The sequence below is a fragment of the Trichoderma breve genome, chromosome 6 (genome assembly GCF_028502605.1).
Source record: "Trichoderma breve strain T069 chromosome 6, whole genome shotgun sequence".
In the NCBI taxonomy this organism is placed as follows: domain Eukaryota; kingdom Fungi; phylum Ascomycota; class Sordariomycetes; order Hypocreales; family Hypocreaceae; genus Trichoderma; species Trichoderma breve.
This window is the reverse complement of record NC_079237.1, coordinates 3,285,514-3,306,248: the sequence shown is the minus strand read 5'-3', so window position 1 is coordinate 3,306,248 and position 20,735 is coordinate 3,285,514. Positions and strand designations below refer to the sequence as shown.

At 46.6% G+C, this 20,735-nt stretch overlaps 9 protein-coding genes across 9 annotated transcripts; 6 read left to right on the top strand and 3 right to left on the bottom strand.

Annotated features, from left to right (window-relative positions):
- Nucleotides 1–1,090: 1,090 nt before the first annotated feature.
- On the top strand, nt 1,091–2,488 carry T069G_09912 (amidohydrolase family domain-containing protein; the record flags this gene model as incomplete). Its single annotated transcript, XM_056177122.1, has 1 exon — nt 1,091–2,488. One exon carries the CDS (start codon nt 1,091–1,093, stop codon nt 2,486–2,488), a length of 1,398 nt encoding a protein of 465 aa, XP_056025600.1.
- A 293-nt stretch (nt 2,489–2,781) lies between these two features.
- Nucleotides 2,782–4,143, top strand: T069G_09911 (mitochondrial carrier protein domain-containing protein; the record flags this gene model as incomplete). The annotated part of the gene is made up of 1 exon (XM_056177121.1): nt 2,782–4,143. One exon carries the CDS (start codon nt 2,782–2,784, stop codon nt 4,141–4,143), a length of 1,362 nt encoding a protein of 453 aa, XP_056025599.1.
- A 222-nt stretch (nt 4,144–4,365) lies between these two features.
- On the bottom strand, nt 4,366–5,388 carry T069G_09910 (NAD dependent epimerase/dehydratase family domain-containing protein; the record flags this gene model as incomplete). Its single annotated transcript, XM_056177120.1, has 1 exon — nt 4,366–5,388. One exon carries the CDS (start codon nt 5,386–5,388, stop codon nt 4,366–4,368), a length of 1,023 nt encoding a protein of 340 aa, XP_056025598.1.
- A 1,073-nt stretch (nt 5,389–6,461) lies between these two features.
- Nucleotides 6,462–6,961, top strand: T069G_09909 (uncharacterized protein; the record flags this gene model as incomplete). Its single annotated transcript, XM_056177119.1, has 2 exons — nt 6,462–6,487; nt 6,568–6,961. 2 exons carry the CDS (start codon nt 6,462–6,464, stop codon nt 6,959–6,961), a joined length of 420 nt encoding a protein of 139 aa, XP_056025597.1.
- Nucleotides 6,962–7,256: 295 nt separating this feature from the next.
- Nucleotides 7,257–8,387, bottom strand: T069G_09908 (short chain dehydrogenase domain-containing protein; the record flags this gene model as incomplete). The annotated part of the gene is made up of 2 exons (XM_056177118.1): nt 7,257–7,903; nt 8,006–8,387. The coding sequence occupies 2 exons, from the start codon at nt 8,385–8,387 to the stop codon at nt 7,257–7,259; spliced, it is 1,029 nt and encodes a 342-aa protein (XP_056025596.1).
- A 572-nt stretch (nt 8,388–8,959) lies between these two features.
- Nucleotides 8,960–10,114, top strand: T069G_09907 (short chain dehydrogenase domain-containing protein; the record flags this gene model as incomplete). The annotated part of the gene is made up of 1 exon (XM_056177117.1): nt 8,960–10,114. One exon carries the CDS (start codon nt 8,960–8,962, stop codon nt 10,112–10,114), a length of 1,155 nt encoding a protein of 384 aa, XP_056025595.1.
- Nucleotides 10,115–10,820: 706 nt separating this feature from the next.
- T069G_09906 (aminotransferase class I and II domain-containing protein) lies at nt 10,821–12,405 on the bottom strand (the record flags this gene model as incomplete). Its single annotated transcript, XM_056177116.1, has 4 exons — nt 10,821–11,674; nt 11,725–12,130; nt 12,186–12,227; nt 12,277–12,405. The coding sequence occupies 4 exons, from the start codon at nt 12,403–12,405 to the stop codon at nt 10,821–10,823; spliced, it is 1,431 nt and encodes a 476-aa protein (XP_056025594.1).
- Nucleotides 12,406–13,119: 714 nt separating this feature from the next.
- On the top strand, nt 13,120–15,979 carry T069G_09905 (peptidase family m1 domain-containing protein; the record flags this gene model as incomplete). The annotated part of the gene is made up of 5 exons (XM_056177115.1): nt 13,120–13,223; nt 13,322–15,253; nt 15,313–15,544; nt 15,593–15,841; nt 15,935–15,979. 5 exons carry the CDS (start codon nt 13,120–13,122, stop codon nt 15,977–15,979), a joined length of 2,562 nt encoding a protein of 853 aa, XP_056025593.1.
- An 830-nt stretch (nt 15,980–16,809) lies between these two features.
- T069G_09904 (ankyrin repeats (3 copies) domain-containing protein) lies at nt 16,810–20,660 on the top strand (the record flags this gene model as incomplete). The annotated part of the gene is made up of 5 exons (XM_056177114.1): nt 16,810–17,424; nt 17,519–18,158; nt 18,217–18,373; nt 18,419–18,823; nt 18,896–20,660. The coding sequence occupies 5 exons, from the start codon at nt 16,810–16,812 to the stop codon at nt 20,658–20,660; spliced, it is 3,582 nt and encodes a 1,193-aa protein (XP_056025592.1).
- Nucleotides 20,661–20,735: the final 75 nt, after the last annotated feature.

The window sequence follows — 20,735 nt, the reverse complement described above, 5'->3', positions numbered from 1 at the left end:
AGGTTCTGAAATGCAATTTACGCTGTTTCTTTTCTTACACTTACTTTGCATATCATACGATCTCATATATACGGCTCCTTTTGTTTTCCCCCTCGCCTCCTTATTTACACTTTAATACCCTTATAAGCGCCAAGTGAACTATCATGACCATCACAAACAAGCTACTGACTTGACATCGAGATTACTGGCGATTGATGTAATAATTGAAGAGAATATCTTGTTGGGATTGGGTTGAATATAGGAGTTTGTGTAGCCATCAACATCCATATTAGATGCTGTCTTATACCGAGTTTTTAGAGATGTCTTGTCTTGTTTTCTTTAGTTCTCGGGAGACAATTGACTTTACAATTCTCGCCAATCAATTAATTTAAAGCAAGAAGAGACTGAAATATCTTATCCATCTGATAGCAAACTCTTGTTGATAGTAAAGAGGGACGCCTTCACATCTTTGGCATCAAGACGTATTCCTATATAAGTCAAAAATTACGCCTCTTATCGATAAGCAAACAGCCCTTATAGCTCAGGGGTAGAGCGTTGCACTCGTAATGCAAAGGTCCTTAGTTCAAATCTGAGTGGGGGCATGTTTTTTTTTTGCTGTTTTGCTCGCTGAAATGCTTCAATAACGTTTCAAATTGGATAGGAAGAGTCCTTACAAAAAGAAGATTGAGCATCTAAAGAAAAGCTTTTCCTTTTTTTGGAAGTATTCGGGAATGTTTTCTACAACGAATCGCTTGATCCTTTTTTGATAGATGAGTGAATATGAGATTTCTTTCCATGCACATTCCAGCATCTTATTAGAAGCCTCAATAATGCAACTACAATGTGTCTGTCCTGAGTGTTGTCATGGCAATTTATACAGAAATCGCAGCAATGCTGGCTACGTGTGACAACTCACTTAAATGCATGTAGAATTGCCTTTCTTCAATGTTGCAAGATTTCGGGATGCTCCCCGCGTTTGTCAAACCCCTGCGAATCAGGTTGCCCCTCACTTCATGTGCTTTGCCGTCCCCAGCACCACACATACTGGGCAATATCTACATTACTTTTTATCCATTCCCAATCACTTCAATAACGAGACTCTCATGTCAAAATGACGCAACGCAGGATTCCTGTCATTAGTGAGAAGCCAATTGCTCCTGGCTCTGGCGTCTTGGGGGCAGGACCGGAGCCGGATCTCATCAAGCCATGGAAACTCCCTCCCCAAAAGACATATATCTTCAGAAACGCAAATGTCGTTGATACAGCAAACGGGAAAATCATCCCCAATAGCGTTGTCAAACTATCAGGAGGTCTAATCAAAATAATTGACGATAAATCTGCTGAACACTCTGTATGGTATCCTAGCAACGCTATTGTTGTGAATTTGGAGGGCAAATATCTTTGTCCCGGACTGATCGACTGTCACGCCCATATATCCTCTGTGCCAGGAGAAGAAGGTCTTACAGCGAGTATAGTTCATCCCGACATGGCCGTGTCTCACTTCCGTCAGCCTTATATGGCGGCGCAGGTGCTGTACCGAGGCTTCACTTCATTGAGAGATACTGGCGGTGCAACGCTGGCCCTGAAGGAGGCAATAGCAGACGATGTATTTCCTGGGCCACGGCTTTTTATTGCCAACAAGGCCCTCTCTCAGACTGGGGGACACGGAGACTCCAGATCTGCCCACGAAGCGTGTTGTGGCACCACGAATTGCCTTTCCACTGTTGTTGATGGCGTGCCTGCTGCTATACTAGCTACTCGAGAACAGATCCGCCAGGGAGCGGATTTTATCAAGATTATGACCAGTGGAGGTGTCGCTTCACCGAATGATAAACTGGAGCATATCCAATTTACAGCTGCTGAGATTAGGGCAATCACCGAGGTCGCAGAGACGTACAACACATACGTGACTGCCCAAGCCTATACACCTCGATCAATCAGGCATGCTGTGGACAATGGCGTTAAAGGAATCGAGCATGGCAATCTCATTGACAAAGAAACGGCCGAGTACATGGCGAAAAACAATGTGTGGTTTACTCCTACGCTTGTCACCTACCATGCTATGGGCTCCGATAAATACGCTGGGTTTCTGCCACCAGCAAACCGCGAAAAGAACCTTCAAGTTCTGGAGCAAGGTCTTCAATCTCTACGCCTAGCAGACGAAGCCGGAGTTACCATTTGCCATGGATCCGATCTGTTAGGGCCTCTGTGGGTGGAGCAGAGCAAGGAATTCGGGATCCGGGCACAGGCGTTGAGTGCCACAAAGATTCTCCAGGGGGCCACTGTTAATGCTGCGAGGATGTTGAAGCAGGAGAATTTCTTGGGCCAGATTAAAGATGGGTTTGCCGCAGATATCTTGGTACTGAATGCCAATCCACTGGACGACATAACGATTTTAGATGAGCCAGAGAAGAATATTCTTGCAGTGCTGAAGAATGGCCGAGTGTATGAGAGCCGGTGGACAAAGTTAGAGGAAGATGTTATCCGGTCTCAGACAGTGATTGAGTGATCTCAGGGGGAAACAATAATGGATAAGAATCGCATAATAATTTAATCATCAGAATTTCTTCTCGAAAACAAACCTATGATAGCTGTAGTGAGAGAGACTGTGTGCTCTTTGTCTCGAGATTTATATGATAACTGTGAAGCTTAGTCAGCTAAATCCGACGATAGCCTGCAGACTTTCCGATCCCCCAAGCCCAACTCCGGCTTCTCTCTTACAAGCTCACTCATGCCCTCGCTGCATATCTCTTAAACCTGACCGAAACTCTCCCACGATGAGCCGAACGAGCCGCAAGAGCCATGATCTCCGGCCGCTCTGAAGCTCCCATCCTGGCCCCTCTCCCCGACTCAACCACCGGCGTCCTCCCTGTTCTCCCGCCTGGAGTTGAGCTGCCCGATCGCCATCCTCGAAACAATGCCGCAACAGCAGCTTCGGCGGCCGGAGTGCGGGCTCTCAGTGCGCAGGTCGTTGCGTTTTACTTCCGTGCCCCTGCCAAGTCCTTCTTCCGCACCCGAGTCGACTATCTAGCGTATGCTCGGACGATTCATCAGCGGCAGACGAAGAAGCTGATGCAGGCTGTTGCGGAAGATGCGTCGCCGTCGAGGCTGGTTGCGGCTCTTCGACAGACATGGCTATGGATGCGAAGCACAACCCCAGGTGTTTTGACGTCGGCGATCCGACACGAGGGCTGGGGCATCGTACCGCACCAAATCATGCCGCCCTTGATTGCCAACATTGGCGTCAACGCAGTGCTGTATACGGGATATCTGCAGATCCTCGGCCGTCTACATGAAGAGAGCTCCAAGGCCACCAAGAGAGTTTATCCTCCACCGCCTCCCCAGGCTACATTCATGGCTGGATTTCTCGCAGGTGGACTGCAGAGTGTTCTTGCTGCACCGTTGGACGCACTGCAGGCGCGGTATGATCACCGTGATATGATGCCCAACGACGGCAGCGGCCGGCCACGAAGCATGTGGACGTTTAGTGCCGAAAAACTCAGAGAGATCGGGCTGCGAGGCATATTTGCGGGATGGGGGGTTTCATTTTTGAAAGACAGCGTGGGATGCGCAATCTTTTTCAGCACATTCGAGTATATCAAGGCACAATCATACTACCGCTTTGTAGCATGGTACTACGGGGGCCTGGAAGAAGATATCGTAGATCTTCTCACGACCAAGCGTCCCACCGATCGACCCAAAGAAGAGGGTGGTCTTCAGCTCATTCGACCACATTACGCAATAGAGCCCATGTTTCTGCTTGGTGCGGGCATCAGTGCCTCCTTCGCCCAGCAGCTGCTTCTCCATCCTCTCACTCATTTCCAAGTCAAGCACTGGGATCATCTAGAAGACTTAGACGACAAAGCTGCCCGTCTACGTGCATCTCGGGCTGCCAACCCCGACAAGCCTCAACGACGGTTCAGGATGCTTCGCGCGTACTACCATGCATACCAAGAGACGTTGGCAGTGTGCAAAGCTGAGGCATCAGCAGAAGGCCTGAAGCTGGGCAAGTGGCTGTATCGAGGATTCTGGTGGAATACCATTCGGCAGGTCCCGAGCACAAGTGCCGGGCTGATCATCTTTGAACTCATACGACGAAAGTATGGGTTCGGCATGGAAGAGGTACGCATCACCAGTGATGGATACGATATTTTGCTGCATTAGAGGGTAATTTCGAGGATTCATCACACTTGTAATGTTTTGTATTAGAGTATATACATCTCCCTCGGATAGATTAGTAGGTGATAGATCACTCTGCTCCATTGATACACGTAAATATCAACATATTCAATATTTTGTATTAACGATATAAGAAGGAGCCGATTCCTTCGTCAAACCCAGCGCTGTTTTGTCTAACTATGTATCTATGTTTGATCAAGCCATCCTTTATGCTTCAGCTTGCAAAAACTGTGCAAATGAATCCTTCATGGTAGCCTCCAAGGGAATGTACTTGATTCCCAGAAGACGCTCTGCCTTGCTTCCGTCAAGCTGGTAGACGGCCTGCGTCTTACCCGCACCGGGCGTTCCCACTGGCAGACGGCTTTGCAGCTCTGGGAGGGTTTCACGGAGGGTATCTACTGCACTCTGGTAGTCAAAGTGCTGGCCACAGATGAAGCGCTCGCCGGCAGCCTCAGGGCGCTCAAAAGCATTAAGATGGGCAGTGGCAACGAGGCGAACATCAGCAAAGCCAGCGAAGTCAACTGGGGGGACTTCCTTTGCGCCAACAAGACGCCACAGTGCCTCGGAGGACTCATTGAGATGGTGGAGATCAGTGATGGGGCTCAAGTGAGGGCCAAAGATCCAAGGGGGGTTGATGGATGTCAATGAGAACGAGGGCTTCTCAGTTTCGACCCAGTTCCACATGGCTTTCTCAGCGAGAGCTTTGGAAGCGCAATAGGCAGTGGCATTGTCGGCTTTGGCAGCCTCAGCATGTGTCATTGGGTTCCAGTCCTTCTCAGAGTATGTGTATCCAGGACGGTAGCCTTGGCTAAGATCGAGAATGCAGGCAAAGGACGATGTGTTGATGACGCGACGGACGTCAGGTCCGTATTGACGAGTTGCTTCAAGCATGCTAATAGCACACTCAACAGCTGGATCCAGCAATTGAGTAACAGGATCGTCGACTTTCAGGGAGAAGGGAGCAGCAACATTGATGACACCCGTGACAGGCTTAGGAGTACCAACAAAGGCGGGCTCGTAGAGCTCCTTCTTATTCAATTCGGGAACAATGGCGACTGTGAACTTGTCACCGTAGTCGGAAAAGATGGAGCGAACTTTTCCTGCTGAGCTAACTGATCGGACGGTTCCTCGGACGTTGTAGCCGCGATCTAGGGCTTGCTTGATGATGTGAAGAGCGACGAAGCCATTGGCGCCGGTGACGATCAAGGTCTGTTCAGATGGGGCCGACATTGTGTGTGTTTGTGTGTGTGGAATTATAATCTATTTTAGGATCTTGGACAAGGATTGAGTTGTAATGAAACTGTATTGGCAGGTGTCGTAGAGTTGATGCTGTGTGATTGTTGTGATTGTTGTCTGATTACAATTAAGCAAATGAACAGCGAACAGCCACTTAATATACACATTGAACTGACTCCATCGCGGCCACAATAGTCTCTCCATATCCGATTCGGCTGAAGTCGCTCCAAATATCGCCTACATACAAACCCTCAACTTCTCCGATTGAAATAAAACGGCCTTTTCGCCACTTGGTGTAGCTTTCGGTGACTGCAGCTGTCGGTGGGCGAAGCTAGGCGATAAGCTTGACTTTAAAGCCGATCCTGTCCAGTCAGCAAGTCCGAGTGACACAAATGCGGAATGCAGACAAACTAAAAGTTCCTAACCTAGAAGAGGGCGTCCAATGATGAGATCATGACAAGAAGATTTAAAATAAAGTACGGCGATAAAAGTAGAGAAGGTGGTCAGATAGAGTTGATGCCCAAGGGGAAGGCAGAGTGTGGAGGAGATGTGGTTGGATGAGGCGGTTTAACGCCGATGCACGACAGCGTCTTTAACTCTGTTTGGGGGTCAATTGGAGGAATTGGATCCAAGTCTGACTTGTTCTCGAAGCAATCTTTGCGAATGTAACATTGGAAGTGTATGCGCTGTAAGATAATCCGTATCGTCACTGGATTTCGAGATGCATGTTACCGAGGGGCGTCATGATATTTGCAAGATGAATTGTAGAGCTTCCTATTTGGATGGTTAAGAGAGAGCCAAGATGAATGATCATCGACAAGATGAGTCGCAGATTACGTGGATGTCGCACGATTGTGAATGCCAATATGAGAATGGTCAAAACAGAAGAAAAAACGGACATAAAAGGACCCTTGATGTCGCTGTAAATTAAGAAATGAAATCATATCAGGATTTACCAGCAGAGCAATCAACCATCTTTTCATTATACCATTGAAACTTGCAGAATTTCTAAAGCAAAAAGAAATCGAGTATTCAATTTTGACCAATACTTCAACCAAAAAGCCACAATGCGGTTCCAGACTTTAGCCTCTCTGTACGTCAAACCCAAAGAGAGATATATCCAGAAATTGTAAATCAGCTTTATGACAGCTAACAAGTAAACGAACCATCCAGTCTTTGCGCCACTGCTTCAGTCTTCTCGCAGCCTGCCAAGGCCCAAGACACCTCTTGTGCCATTGGCAATGTCGGCGACTGGTTCTCCATGGTTGTCTACCCCCAGATTCACAACGCAACCTACGACTCGACCTTTAACATGGACTACTACAGCCAGCAGCAGATGCCATGGATCTACTCTCTCTGGAAGCCCTTTGGCATGAAGGGATACACCATCACCACTTTGGGGCTCGATGCCCCATACAGTGTTGTTACATACTTGTACTTTAGCAACGCTGAGCAATTTGCCGATGCATTTGCTGCTCATGGTGAAGAGATCTTTGCGCGTCTGCCGCTGTTCAGCAGCGAGTACCCTCCTCACTACGTTGGCGAGGTTACCAACCGAACTATCTAGAGCTACGACGGTAGTCATCGGGAATAGATAGTAAAGCAAACTGGTAGCTCAAAATACTTTCGTTTCTGGCTGTATAACCGTAATCCCGTTGCTCCACATGTCATGCATGAACTAAAGGTTGTTGTAACGTTCTTCCAAGTGAGACTGCAAGTTTATCTCCGAAATAGACTGGGGCAACACGGAATGAGGTCCACATCCGCACCGCAATTCTTGATGACATATTCCTTATATATCCTACTTCGCTAGATGATTAGATCCAGGCCCTCAGATCTTAACCAGCTTACATGTAAATACATCATTGGCTAGACTTATCCAATCCAATCATCTCCAAGCTTACATCCCACAACCTCGAAGCGCTCTCCTGATCGTGAATGTGCGCCGCATGTCCAGGCGCCAAAACCGTCATATCGCCATTCCACAGTTCGCTCTGCTGGCAATCTTCCAGGAAAAAGCCTCCCTTCTCGTCAAAATCGTGAGAAATAGCCGCCCACACAGTTGTTGCAGCGCCTTGTTCCGCATTCTTCATCCTTCTTGAGATCAACGGATCGACGACTTGGGCGTTGAGTTGCGATTCTGGCGTCATTCGGTTGAGTCTCGTGCCGCTGATACCTCCTGGATGAACTGCTAAACCATGCACTCCGCTGGCACCATAGCGTCTCTCAATTTCTAGAGCCATGTATATGTTGGCTGTCTTGGATTGCGCGTATCCGAGCAGAGGCTGATACTCTTCTTCGCGGTCGAAATTGATGTCGTCGAACCGGATACCTGATTGGCGGTGGCCTGACGCTGACAGGCATACGACACGAGAATGAAAAGATGGCGTGCTTGATGCGACTAAGGCATCCTTGAGAGCTTGAAAGAGGGCAAAATGTCCCAAGTGGTTGGTTCCAAAATGCAGCTCAAACCCATCTTCAGTCGTTCCTTTGGGATATCCGCGAATACCTTACATAAACAAGGTCAGTTAGATAAGAACAATACGAGACAAACAAAAGATTAAAGTTTAGTCGAGAGAAATTCCCACGTGCCATTGGGTTCACAACTCACCAGCATTGCAAATCAATATGTTGAGCTTCCCCTCCGTCCGCTTGAGGAAATCAGCGGTAAAAGCCCGTATACTCCGGAGAGAATCCAAACCCATTTCCACATACTCCAGCTTCCCCGCTTTGCCATCGCTCCGCAGCTCTGCTTCCGCCTCTTTACCCTTTTTAGTGTCACGGCCAGTAAAGTAAATGTCCGCTCCTGTTGCATGCAGCGCTCGCACGGTCTGGAATCCGATGCCAGAGGTGCCCCCTGTGACGAGGATGACCTTGCCGCCGAGCTTTCCGTCCAAAGATTGGTCACGCACGATCTTGAGGGCGGTAGGGCGCGCATCTCCGGGGCCGTTTGTATCCCGGTGCTCTTTGGCGTATGGTGCGATGATAGACATGGCGGAGTTCGTGGTTCTAAACGATGTCGAGTATTCAGTTGGCAGTGAATAGAGCGAGATATTCAGTCGCACGAATTTTATGGGACTCTTTTATAATATATCTTCCAGAGACCAAATCAAGAGACATCAAGCATCTCATCAATATTGAGTACTTTGGCCTCTTGATATATCTTCTTCGCTAAGGGTATGCTTCCAACAAATCTTTCACCATACCGAATCTGGCACAGTTTGAAGCGCAACTCCTAACTACCGGTTTTACGGAATTACCATTTAGTGGTCTATGATGATCTGGAATCATTTTGAAGTCACGATTTGATAGGATAGAACAGAAACGGCCACCGGCCCGTGGGAGCTAGCATCGTCGGCCGGATGTGGGGCCGTGGGAAATGGACTTATCGGCATTAGACCGTTTTCTCATAACGAAGAAGACGGTACTCCCCAACATAAAGCGTAGGGTTTTTTGTTTGTTTTCGTGAAGTTTTTGTTTGAGAAATAGAATTGGATAGCCGGATCTTAATCTGTGAGATAACAGAAATTGAAGAGAAAAAAAATCCAGAGTCAATACGAATAAAATGCCTTCATCAGCAACACACCCGGAGTTTGGAGCCCACACAACGGCCCTAACTGTTGCAGCAGCCTTCCCATCTGCCATCTCAGGAAAGACTATTCTGATCACGGGAGTCAATCTCAAGGGTCTCGGCTTCGCTACCGCCGAAGCATTCGCATCCCAAAACGCCGAACTCATCATCTTAGCCGGCCGAACCCCAGCCAAGCTGAAGGAATGTGCCGACGTCCTAGCCGAAAAATATCCAAAGACAAAGTATCGCGTGCTTGAGCTCGATCTAAACTCGCAAAAAGGTGCCAGAGCGGCCGCTTCCACGCTAAACGGATGGGCTGACGTGCCGGCTATTGACATCCTGGTCAACAATGCGGGTATCATGAACGTGCCCAACCGCCAGCTCAACGAGGACGGCATAGAGCGACATTTCGCGACCAACCATGTTGGACACTTTCTCTTTACGGCCTTGATTATCCCCAAGTTGATTGCGGCCGCTCAGAAGCCGGGTGCTGTGAAGGGGGCCACTCGTGTCGTCAACGTTTCCTCCATGGGCGCCAACTATAGCCCCATTCGCTGGAGTGACATCAACTGGGAAAAGACCAACGGATCATTGCCTCTATCTGAACAACCTGATTACGTCGGACTTACTCGCCTATGGCCTGTTGATGTGGAAACTGTCAAGGCTGACAACTATGTCTCCATGGGTGCATATGGTCAATCCAAGGCTGCCAACGTTCTGTTCAGCTTGGGTATCAACGAGCGTTTATACGAAAAGTACGGCATTCTGAGTTTTGCTGTTCATCCCGGGTCAATTGTTACGGAGCTTGGACGAGAGGTTCCTGCAGAGGAGTACAATGCAAGAATTGAATCCTTCAAGAAGAAGGGCATGGTCTTCAAGGACCAAGGCGAGGGCGCCAGCACATCTTTGGTAGCTGCTGTGGACCCTGCATTGACGCTGCCGGCAAAGAGGCCCATTGCAAGCGATGCGGATCTTGCAAAGACCGGCCCGGAGCTCAAGGGCGAGGATGGAGAATGGGAGGGCAGGGGTGTGTATCTGAGCGATTGTCAGATTTATGACAATGCCAAGATTTGGTACACGAGCTGGAGCGAGGGAGAGAAGCTATGGGCAAAGAGTGAAGAGCTTGTAGGCGAAAAGTTCTCATACTAAGTGTGAATGAACACTTGGTAGTAGTTTTGGAATATTCTCTCTATGAGAGTGTATTTATGTATGAACAACTGCACATAGTATTATATGAACTATCATATCTGCCAGCAAGACTGCTTCCTTTGCGAATAATGTTCAAATCCGCCCCTACCCCATTTCACTTTTCTCAGCATGCTAGTTCAATCCCTACTAGTCTACGTGTTTAAACAAACCGCATCATCGAGATCTAATATCGGAAATAAGCGGCCGCCTAGACCCCCTTTCGCCATCCGGAGTTAGTTTTGAAGGCGAATTATATGCAAAACGCTTAGGCACAGTGACCTGATTCCTAATCACTTCCGTGATGAAATAACTTGCTGAATAATATGTGTTTCGTAATCGTTGCCGGTTTTAGCACGCACCGAATCGCTTATAAGAAGCATTTCCCAAAAGTCGGTTGCCAGGTTTAACCTGGATACAACGCTGAAATACAAGTATGGCGTTCCCGTCTCAGAAATCCAAGCCTTTGTACGCATAGTAAAGACATTGATCGAGCCACCTTAGTTAAGAAAATGAGGAAAACAAAGTCTGCTTAGGAGGGTGGGAAGATTGCATGTAATCATTATTGCTGATCGTATTGAGTTCCTTCAATCCCCTCATCATCTTGCCTCATACCAACAGCCGTACTATACTAGAACTAAACGATAGGAGCATTTATAACCAAACAGAGCTAGTGAGTAATGAGAAAATCGCTAATTTCACGATGATCATAGCTAAAATAACTTGACTCCCCTAATAGGTAATTAAGAGTCGACTGGACGCCAGCTCCGAGACTACCATGAGAGTTTATCAAGAACAGAGTGAATCCTTTATCAGTCAGAGAGGCTGTATATTGGTAGGATGGTGAGATAACATACCGTTTAACTCCTTCGCGTACTGTTCGAGGATCATGTGTATAGACTAGTCTAAACCAGCCAGCTTCAAGAGCATGCTCCTCACCAGGATGAAGAAAAACTCCACCATCAAGCAGTTTCTGAGCCAGAGAAAACTCTCTTTCAGATTTAGACAGGCCAGAGCTCTCTGGTGGAAGATAAGAAGACAAGTCAATCCACAGGAAGAGACCAGCATTCGTGCTGCGCAGATGCTTAATACCGATATTAGACAGTTCAGTCGTGACTAGTCTGAAGGCCTCAGAAATGCGGCTCTGTGCCGTTTCTAGAAACTTTCTGCACCACTCTCTGTCTTCAAGCATAGCGCTTGCCACGGTGACCGACATGCCAGAGGGGCTGTGGAAGCGAATAATGCTTTGAAATCCTTTCTGGAGGGCGGCATTGCGGGTAATCAGGGCGCCAACACGTAGGCCAGCGGAACCAAAATCTTTGGCCATGCCATATTCGACGTGAACAAGATCTTGATCAATAAGTCCAGTTGGATCAATGGAGAGCACGGATGTAAAGGGGTGGGTATCGGGCTCTCCTGAGTCGAATACAGTGGAGGCATAAACCTCGTCGCTGATGAAGTGTATGCGGTGCTTCTGGCAAAACGCCATTAAAGCAACAAGGGTTTCTCTTGGATAACAGCGTCCTATCCAATGTCAGCACGTATTCCAGCTTCCGGATATTGGTGGCATATACCAAGAGGGTTATGCGGATTGACAATAAGGAGGGCCTTAACCTTGGTCCCAGCTGCGTTTGATTGAAGCAGCCTCTCTTCAAGGTGAGTTACAACTTCCGGCTTAAAGGAATTTTCCGCATTGGAATCCGCCCAGACCACAGGCATCTCTGCTTTGTTGCCAAAGTCTAGCTCAAACCGTCCATAACATGGCCGGCTAACGAGAATACCATCACCAGGATCGCCAAAGCTGAAAGCCAGAATTTCATGAAGCGCCGTTGCTGTTCCAGTTGCCAATATATCATCTCCAGTCAGTGGCTTATATGGATGAAAATACTCGTTGAGGTGTGTTGCTAGAGCTTTGGGGAAACGTTGTCCACCCGCAGTACTGTATCCATACATAAAAGCAGCTCCTGGGATGTGTATGTTCTATATTGCTTTAGTACAATATGTTGGTAGACATCATGAAGACTCTTATACTGACACCGGAGTTTGCAAACTCCTCGAGTTCCTTAGTAACAAGAGCCTAAGGCAAATATTAGCTTTGTGTAGCTATTGTTGGACGGAAGACTTGCATTTTCTGCAGTTGCAAAGGAGATGACTCCATCCGTGTTCGCTACTGGGTCATACTTCTGGAACCGAGGAGTATGTCTCCAAGGTGCATCCAGATCGGCAGATGTTCGAGAGATTCGTTTAGACAACATTGTACAAGATTGAATTAATTACTGTGATGGGCGCCCAGAAATGAGCACCGCTTGCGGCCGTCTTAAATACTTCATCTTTCACTAAAAATAGTCCTGTAATATCACAGCGGCAATTTTGCCGTGCTAGCTTTTATTATCATGACTTTTGTGATTCACGGTTGACAGCATGTTAGCAACAGGTTCGTGTGAATTCATCAAGTCTGATCCGCGGTCAAGCCGAAACTAAAGATGACAAAGTTCGAGTCATCGCGGAACCTTGATGGCTTCGTGTATCATGACATCGTTTCATCTTCAACTGACCAGTTATGAAGCAGAATTTTGCTCAAATATGCGCATGTGTATGAAGAGGGCGTAAATGATAGTAGTAAGAGGGCGCAAGTCGGGGGCACGACATTTACATGTTCTAACAAGATCAAGATTTAGATACGAGTTTCGGCTCCGGCTCCGGCTTCGGCTTCGGCTCAAACTTGGAGTTACCTATATGGGAAATCAATGATGGACCTACGAATTGCGAGTATAGATCATACAGTAAATGTAGTTACTAGGCAATGACTCTTTAGATATAAATTAAGAGAGAGTATTTTTTTCCCTCTTAATTCAGGCAGTGGGCTTTTGCATCGGGCTCGGCTACTGAGACTACTATTTACCAACTTTGCAGCAATAAACTGCTGAGGAACTCCGCCATCATCATCTTAATTTATACAACTCTAAGCTATGGCTAATCGAGATATTTTGCCTGTCTCTCTGAGGCCTTCTAACTATTCTCTCATTATTACCAATTTGGACTACAACACATGGACTTATACGGGATTTGTAGAGTAAGGCTTCCAGTCTCGGCGTCAAGGAGAAGACAATATCGTTGCAGTCTTCGATGCGTTGATCAAAGCAAACATTTGAAGGCTAATAAGAAATATAGAATCAACGGAGAATTCACTTTACCCACAACCAAGGTGGTACTCAATGCCTTGGATCTCGAAATTAACAAAACAACACTATCCTACGACTCTACAATCTCTGAAGCCATATCGATTGCCCACGATGATCAAGTACAACAAGCAACGATAACTTTCAAAGAAGAAGCACCTGTTTCCAAGCCATCAAAATTATCATTGAGCTTTACTGGCAAAATCCGTCATGACATGACGGGCTTTTATCGGTCAAAATACACACCTGCTACTCCTGCCGCTGCTTCCACACTCGGCTCTGATGCCTCTCACTATATGCTCAGCACCTTCTTTGAGCCTGGGTATGCACGAATGGCTTTGCCTTGCTTTGACGAGCCGAATCTAAAGTCCCCCTTTGATCTGGCCATTGAAATACCCGGAGATCAAGTTGCACTAAGTAATATGCCTGTCAAGAAGATCACCCCTGTGGTCGACAAACAAAACCGAGTGCTTGTTACTTTCGAGCGCTCTCCCATTATGAGTACCTATCTACTAGCATGGGCAGTTGGCGATTTTGAATACGCCGAAGCATTTACAGACCGTCTATACTCAGGACGTCCGCTGCCTGTCCGGGTTTACACAACCAGAGGATTAAAGCACCAAACTCAATGGGCTTTACAACACGCAACCAAGTTCATTGACTATTTCAGCGAAATATTTGGCACTGATTACCCTCTTCCCAAGTCAGACATCTTGGCAGTACACGAGTTTTCTAGCGGTGCCATGGAAAACTGGGGTTTGGTGACATATCGTGTCAGTGCAATCTTGTTTGATGAGCAAACCTCCGAAGAGAGATTCCGAGATCGCATCGCGTACGTTGTGGCTCACGAACTCGCTCATCAGTGGTTCGGCAACTTGGTTACCATGGATTGGTGGGATGATCTGTGGCTTAACGAGGGATTTGCTACTTGGGCAGGTTGGCTGGCCGTTGCTCACGTCCATCCAGACTGGGAATTTTGGACCCGATTCGTTAATGAGGGGATGCAGTCAGCATTCGAGGCAGATTCTATTCGTGCCTCGCATCCAATTCTAGTTCAGGTTGGAAATGTTTCAGCTGTATCTCAGCTTTTCGATCTAATCAGTTATCGCAAAGGCGCGTCTATTATTCGTATGCTTGCGAGTCATATCGGCTTAAATACGTTCCTTGATGGTATATCACTATACCTCAAGCAACATGCATATGGTAATGCAGTCACAGACAACTTATGGGACGCACTATCTGAGGTTTCCAAGGTGGAAGTAAGGGATTTTGTGCAGCCGTGGATTCAGAATATGGGCTTCCCTGTTGCATCTATAGAAGAAAACGGGAACCAAATCACCGTGAGACAAACCAGGTTTCTCTCAACAGGTGATGTAAAACCCGAAGATGATACAACCGTCTGGTGGCTTCCACTATCTCTCAAAGATGTCTCTGAAAAGCAAAACACATCAAACACAACTCTAGCTCAAAAACAAGATACTTTCAACATCGACAAGGAATTTTATATCATCAATGCCAATGCGATTGGATTTTATAAAGTTAATTATCCTCCCGAGCGCCTATCCATTATAGCTTCTCAGCTAAATCGACTCAGCACCGAGGACAAGATCTTCATCGTCAGCTCGGCTGCGGATATGGCGTTTGCAGGCCTGAGCAACACAGCAGCGATGTTGGATTTGTTGAAAGCATTTGGAAACGAGACGCACTACCGAGTGATTAAACAGGTCTTGGACTCCGTCAACGTTGTCCGCTCTATCTTTTATCATGACGATGGCATTAAAAGAGGGTTGGATAAATTCATCCTTCAGCTAATTGAAAAGAATCTTGCGCTCTGTGGATGGGATACTCGACCAGATGAAGACTATAATACAACGTTGACGCGAAGTCAATTGCTTCTCGCAGCTGGGGCAAGCGGGCATCCAAAGTGAGTCCACAATTTTATATCTTCTTTCTTGTCCAACTTTCCATCTGACATTTGCATAGTATCTCAACAGAAGCAAATCGCCGGTTTGTTGCTTACAAATATAATCCCATTTCTGATCCTATTCCTGCAAACCTTCGAGCCATTGTCTTCCGAATTGCTGTAGAAACAAATCCTGTGGACGCTGTTCCCTTCATCATTGAGGAATGGGAAAATACGACCACTATTGACGGGAAAGAAATATGTCTTACGGCGCTCGGCTACACAAAAGACTTGCAACTTGTCGAATCAGATGTAATGCCTATGCTTTTTGAAGCGCCTTCAAATTCTACGAGGGCAAAGATCGTGCCTCCTGGTGATATGCAATTCCTAGCGACATCTCTCGCCGACAATCCTGCAACTCGCCTCTTGCAATGGACTTGGATGAAGACCCATTGGTCAAGCATTGAGACGAAGATTGGAAAGAATTCTAGTCTTTTGGACCGCATAGTTGGCGCAGTGCTTCAGACGTTGACTGATGCATCAACATTGATAGAAATTGAGAGCTTCTTTAAAGATAAAGACACTACTGCTTTTGCCCGCGCGTTGGAGGTATCTAAGGATAGAATCAAGGGTAGAGCGAGATATCTTCAGCGAGATCACAAAAAGTTGAGAGAGTGGTTGACTGCTAATAGTTACGTCTAGATAGAACTTGAAATAGACATTTTAGAAGCCAATATGGCTGGATGATCTTACTCTTGAACTGCGCCCGTAAGAAGAAATTTGGACAGATGTATAATTAATGAGCGCGGTACCTGCATATAGGTTCGCAGTAGAACTAGATGTATAATAAGGCCACAAGGGATGCCGGAGGTCAATAAAGCAATTATTTCCCCCCAAATGCCAAGAGACGAGGCTGTGATACCACTTCCAATTTTGACGAATGAGCTGCAGATGAAGCTACATTGTAATTGTCCTTGATTACCACGTAGCTGATACAGTGGAGATTTCATTGGCTGTCTCATTTGTTATCAGCTCATTCAAATAGTAAGAGCTTACCATTGGAGAGCCTTTGGGCGTTGAGGATTATTTTGTGTCAATCCTGGCAAGTGACGGAACAGAAAAACCGAGGCAGAGAACATTTCGAACACCCGGGCCTTGAATAATACGCCTATAAACCCTAGTTCTTGAAGTATCTGCTACTATAGCTATATTTTCTTTAATATTTTCTATTATATTTACATTTTTCTACGAACTGCTATTATATTTACATTTCTCTAGCAACTACTATTATCTTCATATTTCTCCGGTACTTAGTACTATTATTTTCACACCCCATGCGTTTGCTAAGCTGATTGGGTGCTTATATTGCTGAATATACGCACTTATTCATTTTGCGGTTTCGCTTTTTCTCGCCTCCGCTTGCCGGGATGCTCCGCGTGATCCTACGGATGCCTGAAAACACATGGAAGTCTATGAAGCTTGAATGCGCCCAATTTTTGCGCAACCGGACTTCAGATTTCCAACAAGCATAATAATCTTTGACGGTCCTTTTAAGTATCTACCTGATAATCCACAACATGGGCACAGAGGTGAAAAGCAGAAAGAGGGATTTTTTAAAGCCGCGCAATTGGTTTGGAAGGCCTAGGTCTTCATCTCGAGCATCAAGCGGTCGTCGAATTTCTACATCTGCGAGAGCCAGTACATCGTCTCATTCAGATGCATCTCTAGAGCTATCGAGAGACCCTCTGCTTTCTCATACATCAGAGCGTTCTTCGCGCCAAAGACTATCTGCGCCTCTCGTAGAATCTCAACTGGCGAAATTTCATCTAACCCCGCCTTTACGGACGACAAAATCCCAACCACCGCCGTCGACTAAAGTTTCAGACCTCTGGGCTCGAGCCTTTACTGAGGCTAATGATGAGACTCAGAAATGGATCAAGAAGCATGGACTAGACTCCCCCACAGGTCTTGCGCAAGGCCAGATCAAAGAAGTCATTAAGCTCATCGAAAGCAACAAGCTATCTGAACAAAATGACCAACCCTGGAAAATCGAGATTGGCAATCAGAAGATCATCGTTCGAGAATACATTGCTGATGCTGTTGCCTTTATTACTATGGTTGGTGACGCTGCCATCACTTTTGCCCCTCCACAGGCCAGCGCGCCGTGGGCTGTTGCAAAGGCGGTCTTGAAAGTAAGTGTATTTACACATCTACTAGATCTATCTACGTTTACTAGATCTACCTACATCTACTATTTTTGAACATTCAAAAACTAATTAATGATAGATTCCAGTGAAACAAATCGAGCAAAAGGCCGCTCTCCTGGGAACCATTCAATGGTTTGCACGCATTGTACGTAGAGGGCAGATCTACGAGGCTATATACCTGTATAATGCTGCGGCCACAGATGAAAAAAATAAGCAGAATTTATACGATGCACTCTTGGACGTATACAAGACTGCTCTAGAGTTATTGGCATCTTCAGAGACCTTGTTCGATAGCAGAATAGCCAGACAGGCTTTAAAAGCAGTTTTAAGGCCAGAGGGTGCCACTGGAAAAGTGAAGGACCTATCGAGAAAAGAACAGCAACTTTCTTTAGAGGTTCAAGCTTGTGAGGCCTCGCAGTCTGCCGTTTCATCTAAACAGGCAAACGACAGCTTGAAAGAGTTAAAGAAGCAACTAGATCATATATCGTCGCCACTTCCCCGGATAGACAAAGGGGTGGTCAAGCTCCTTGCAAAAGTGGAGAAAGAGGAGCTAGAGAAGTTGATGGAGTTTATAAGCAAGGAGAAGTTTGGAAAAAGTCACGCTGAGGTTGTAGAAAGAAGGATAGAGGAGACTGGGAATTGGCTATTAGCTAACGAACACTTCCGCGCTTGGCAAGATGTGCCTTCTTCTTCGGCTGTGTTGTGCCTCAAAGGAACTGGTGAGTCGCATCATTCCCTTTCTTTTATTAAAACAGTTCATCTAACAAAGTCGCCTAGTCGGCACTGGCAAGACATTCCTTACTTCCAAGGCGATCGATTACGTCAAGCAGACACTTAATGCATCGCAACATGATGAAGGGTTTGCTTATTTCTATTGCAATCGCGGAACTTCAATGCAAGACCCGATGGTCGTCTTGAGAAGCTTTGTTCGTCAGTTAGCTGGTAAAGCTTTTGATGAACCTACTCTCGTCCAACGTAGCCTCGTACATAAATGCGAGATTGCAAAGAGAGAAGGGAGAGATTTAGGTTACAAGGATTGCAAAGATTTCATTATGGAATCTTTGAATCTATACTCAAAGACGACTATTATTCTGGATGCTCTGGACGAATCTGATATCACCACTCATAACTTGTGTACTATTCTTATCCAAATGATGGAAGAGTCTAGGAGACCCGTCAAGATTTTTATTTCTACCCGACCAGACCGGAAGTATATAAAGGCGTTCCAAGATAGGCGTATTATCACTCTGGATGCTAGCAATCAGCAAGATGACATTGAGAGATTTCTGGATGAGAAGCTTTATTCGACCGAATCGTTTATGGAGCGAAGTCAAGAAGCCCAAGACGAAATTAAACATGTTTTTGCAACTCGGAGCTGCGGAATGTAAGTTTTCATTTAAGACGATGTTATGGCTTGCATGTGGATCGAGATGAGATCTGACACGCGTGATTACAGGTTCCGGTGGGTTTACTTACAAGTGAGAAGCCTTGAAAACCATATCACGGATGATGCAGTCCATAATTGGGCGCATAAATTGCCTCGCAACTTAACAGAAGCGTATGATCAGCTTTGGGATAATATGAGAGGGCATGATGACTTCGATGTCAACCTAGCTGAGCGCGCCATTATGTGGGTGTTGTGTTCATTCGAGCCACTCCGATCACACATCCTCTTAGAAGCCATTCAATACGCTGTCCAAGGATCTACAGTGGTGCGAAAAGAAAAGCAGACACAGCAGCAAATTCTATCACTTTGTCAAGATCTCCTGACTATTGATGAAGAAAGGGGTGTTTGGATGCTACCACATGCCTCTGTGGCTGAATATTTTGAATCAAGAGGTTACACGAATTGGAAGTGCCATGTGTTTGCATCAAAAGTGTGCCTCGGCGTCCTTGAAAATTTTTGGCCAGAAGAGATAGAGTATGAGACTTTTGCAGAATACGTTGGAGACTCTTGGGGCAGGCACGTTGAGGAATACGACCAATGGCTAGAAACGACGGAGGGGGAAAATGAGGCTACGAAGGCTGATCCGGATCTCACAGAGGCCCTAGAGCGCTTTCTCGGCTCACCAGGTGAAAGCAGCGCCAACTATCGACAATGGGCCGAGCATGATGAAAAGCGTTCAAATGATTTCAACCCGAACAACTTGTCTTTACTGGCCGCGTGTCAATATGGATTATGGTACACCTTGCGCGACTGGTGGCTGAACAGCAAAATGACCATAGAGATGGCCTTTGAAAAGAATGGCAACGAAGAGACCTCATTGATGCTCGCGGCTAAGAGCAACTGCTTGCCAATGGTCAAACATTTGGTCGACTTGATTGACGTTATGGATCAATATGCTGCGGAAAATTGCGTTGTGGCGTTGAATTGCGCGCTTGCCGAAGAACATTTCGACATCATGAAGTTCTTTATAATGGAGGCAAAGGTAGACGTCAACCTTCCAAGTCGTAGCAAAGACGGTATCACTGCTGCACAAGTGGCTACCGATTTTAGCCCCGCAACGCTACAATGGATGCTGGATCAAGGCCTGGTAGACGTGCAGAGGGAGAACGACGCCGGTTATATGCATGGCAACATCTTGATTACAGCGGTGTATCGCCAAAAAGTCGAATCGGTCCAAATCCTGCTCAAAGCTGGAGCCAATGCGAATGCTGTCGTGCACAAAGGCGAAAACGGGAGTCCTCTTATCATAGCAGTAGACAATGCGGACCCGGCAATTGTACGGCTGCTACTCGAACATGGCGCAGATCCAAATTTGCCAAGAACTGGAAACTATGGCAGCGCGCTCGAGGCATCAATGACGCCGAGGGGGAATGAAAGGGTGAATCAGAAAGAGCGAGACGAGATACAGCGCATGCTGCTTGATGCAGGTGCAGATCCCACAGCCGTGTCTGACCGAGGGTTTTATAAAAGTGCACTGGCTGCTGCAGCGTTCTGGGGAGAAAAGGAAATCGTCACGGCCATGATCGACCGCGTTGGGGCGGAACGTGCCATCCAAGTCCTTCGTCAGAGCACATACCCAAATATTCAACGATATTTTAAAGACGATGAAGACGTCCAGAGATGGAAGGATACAATCACGTACCTCGGCCAGGTGGGGGTCAATAAAGAGACCCTTCGTGCCATCGGCTTGCGGGAAGATATCGAACTTGAGAGTACTGGTCTCAGCTCTCCGGGCAAGTATTTGCTGGATTATCCAAAGTTAAGCAATTCCTGATTCAAGAGAAATACAAATAAGCCTACACCCTAGCGGCTGACTGAATTTCAAGTGTCAGAACAGGATGGGAAAGGA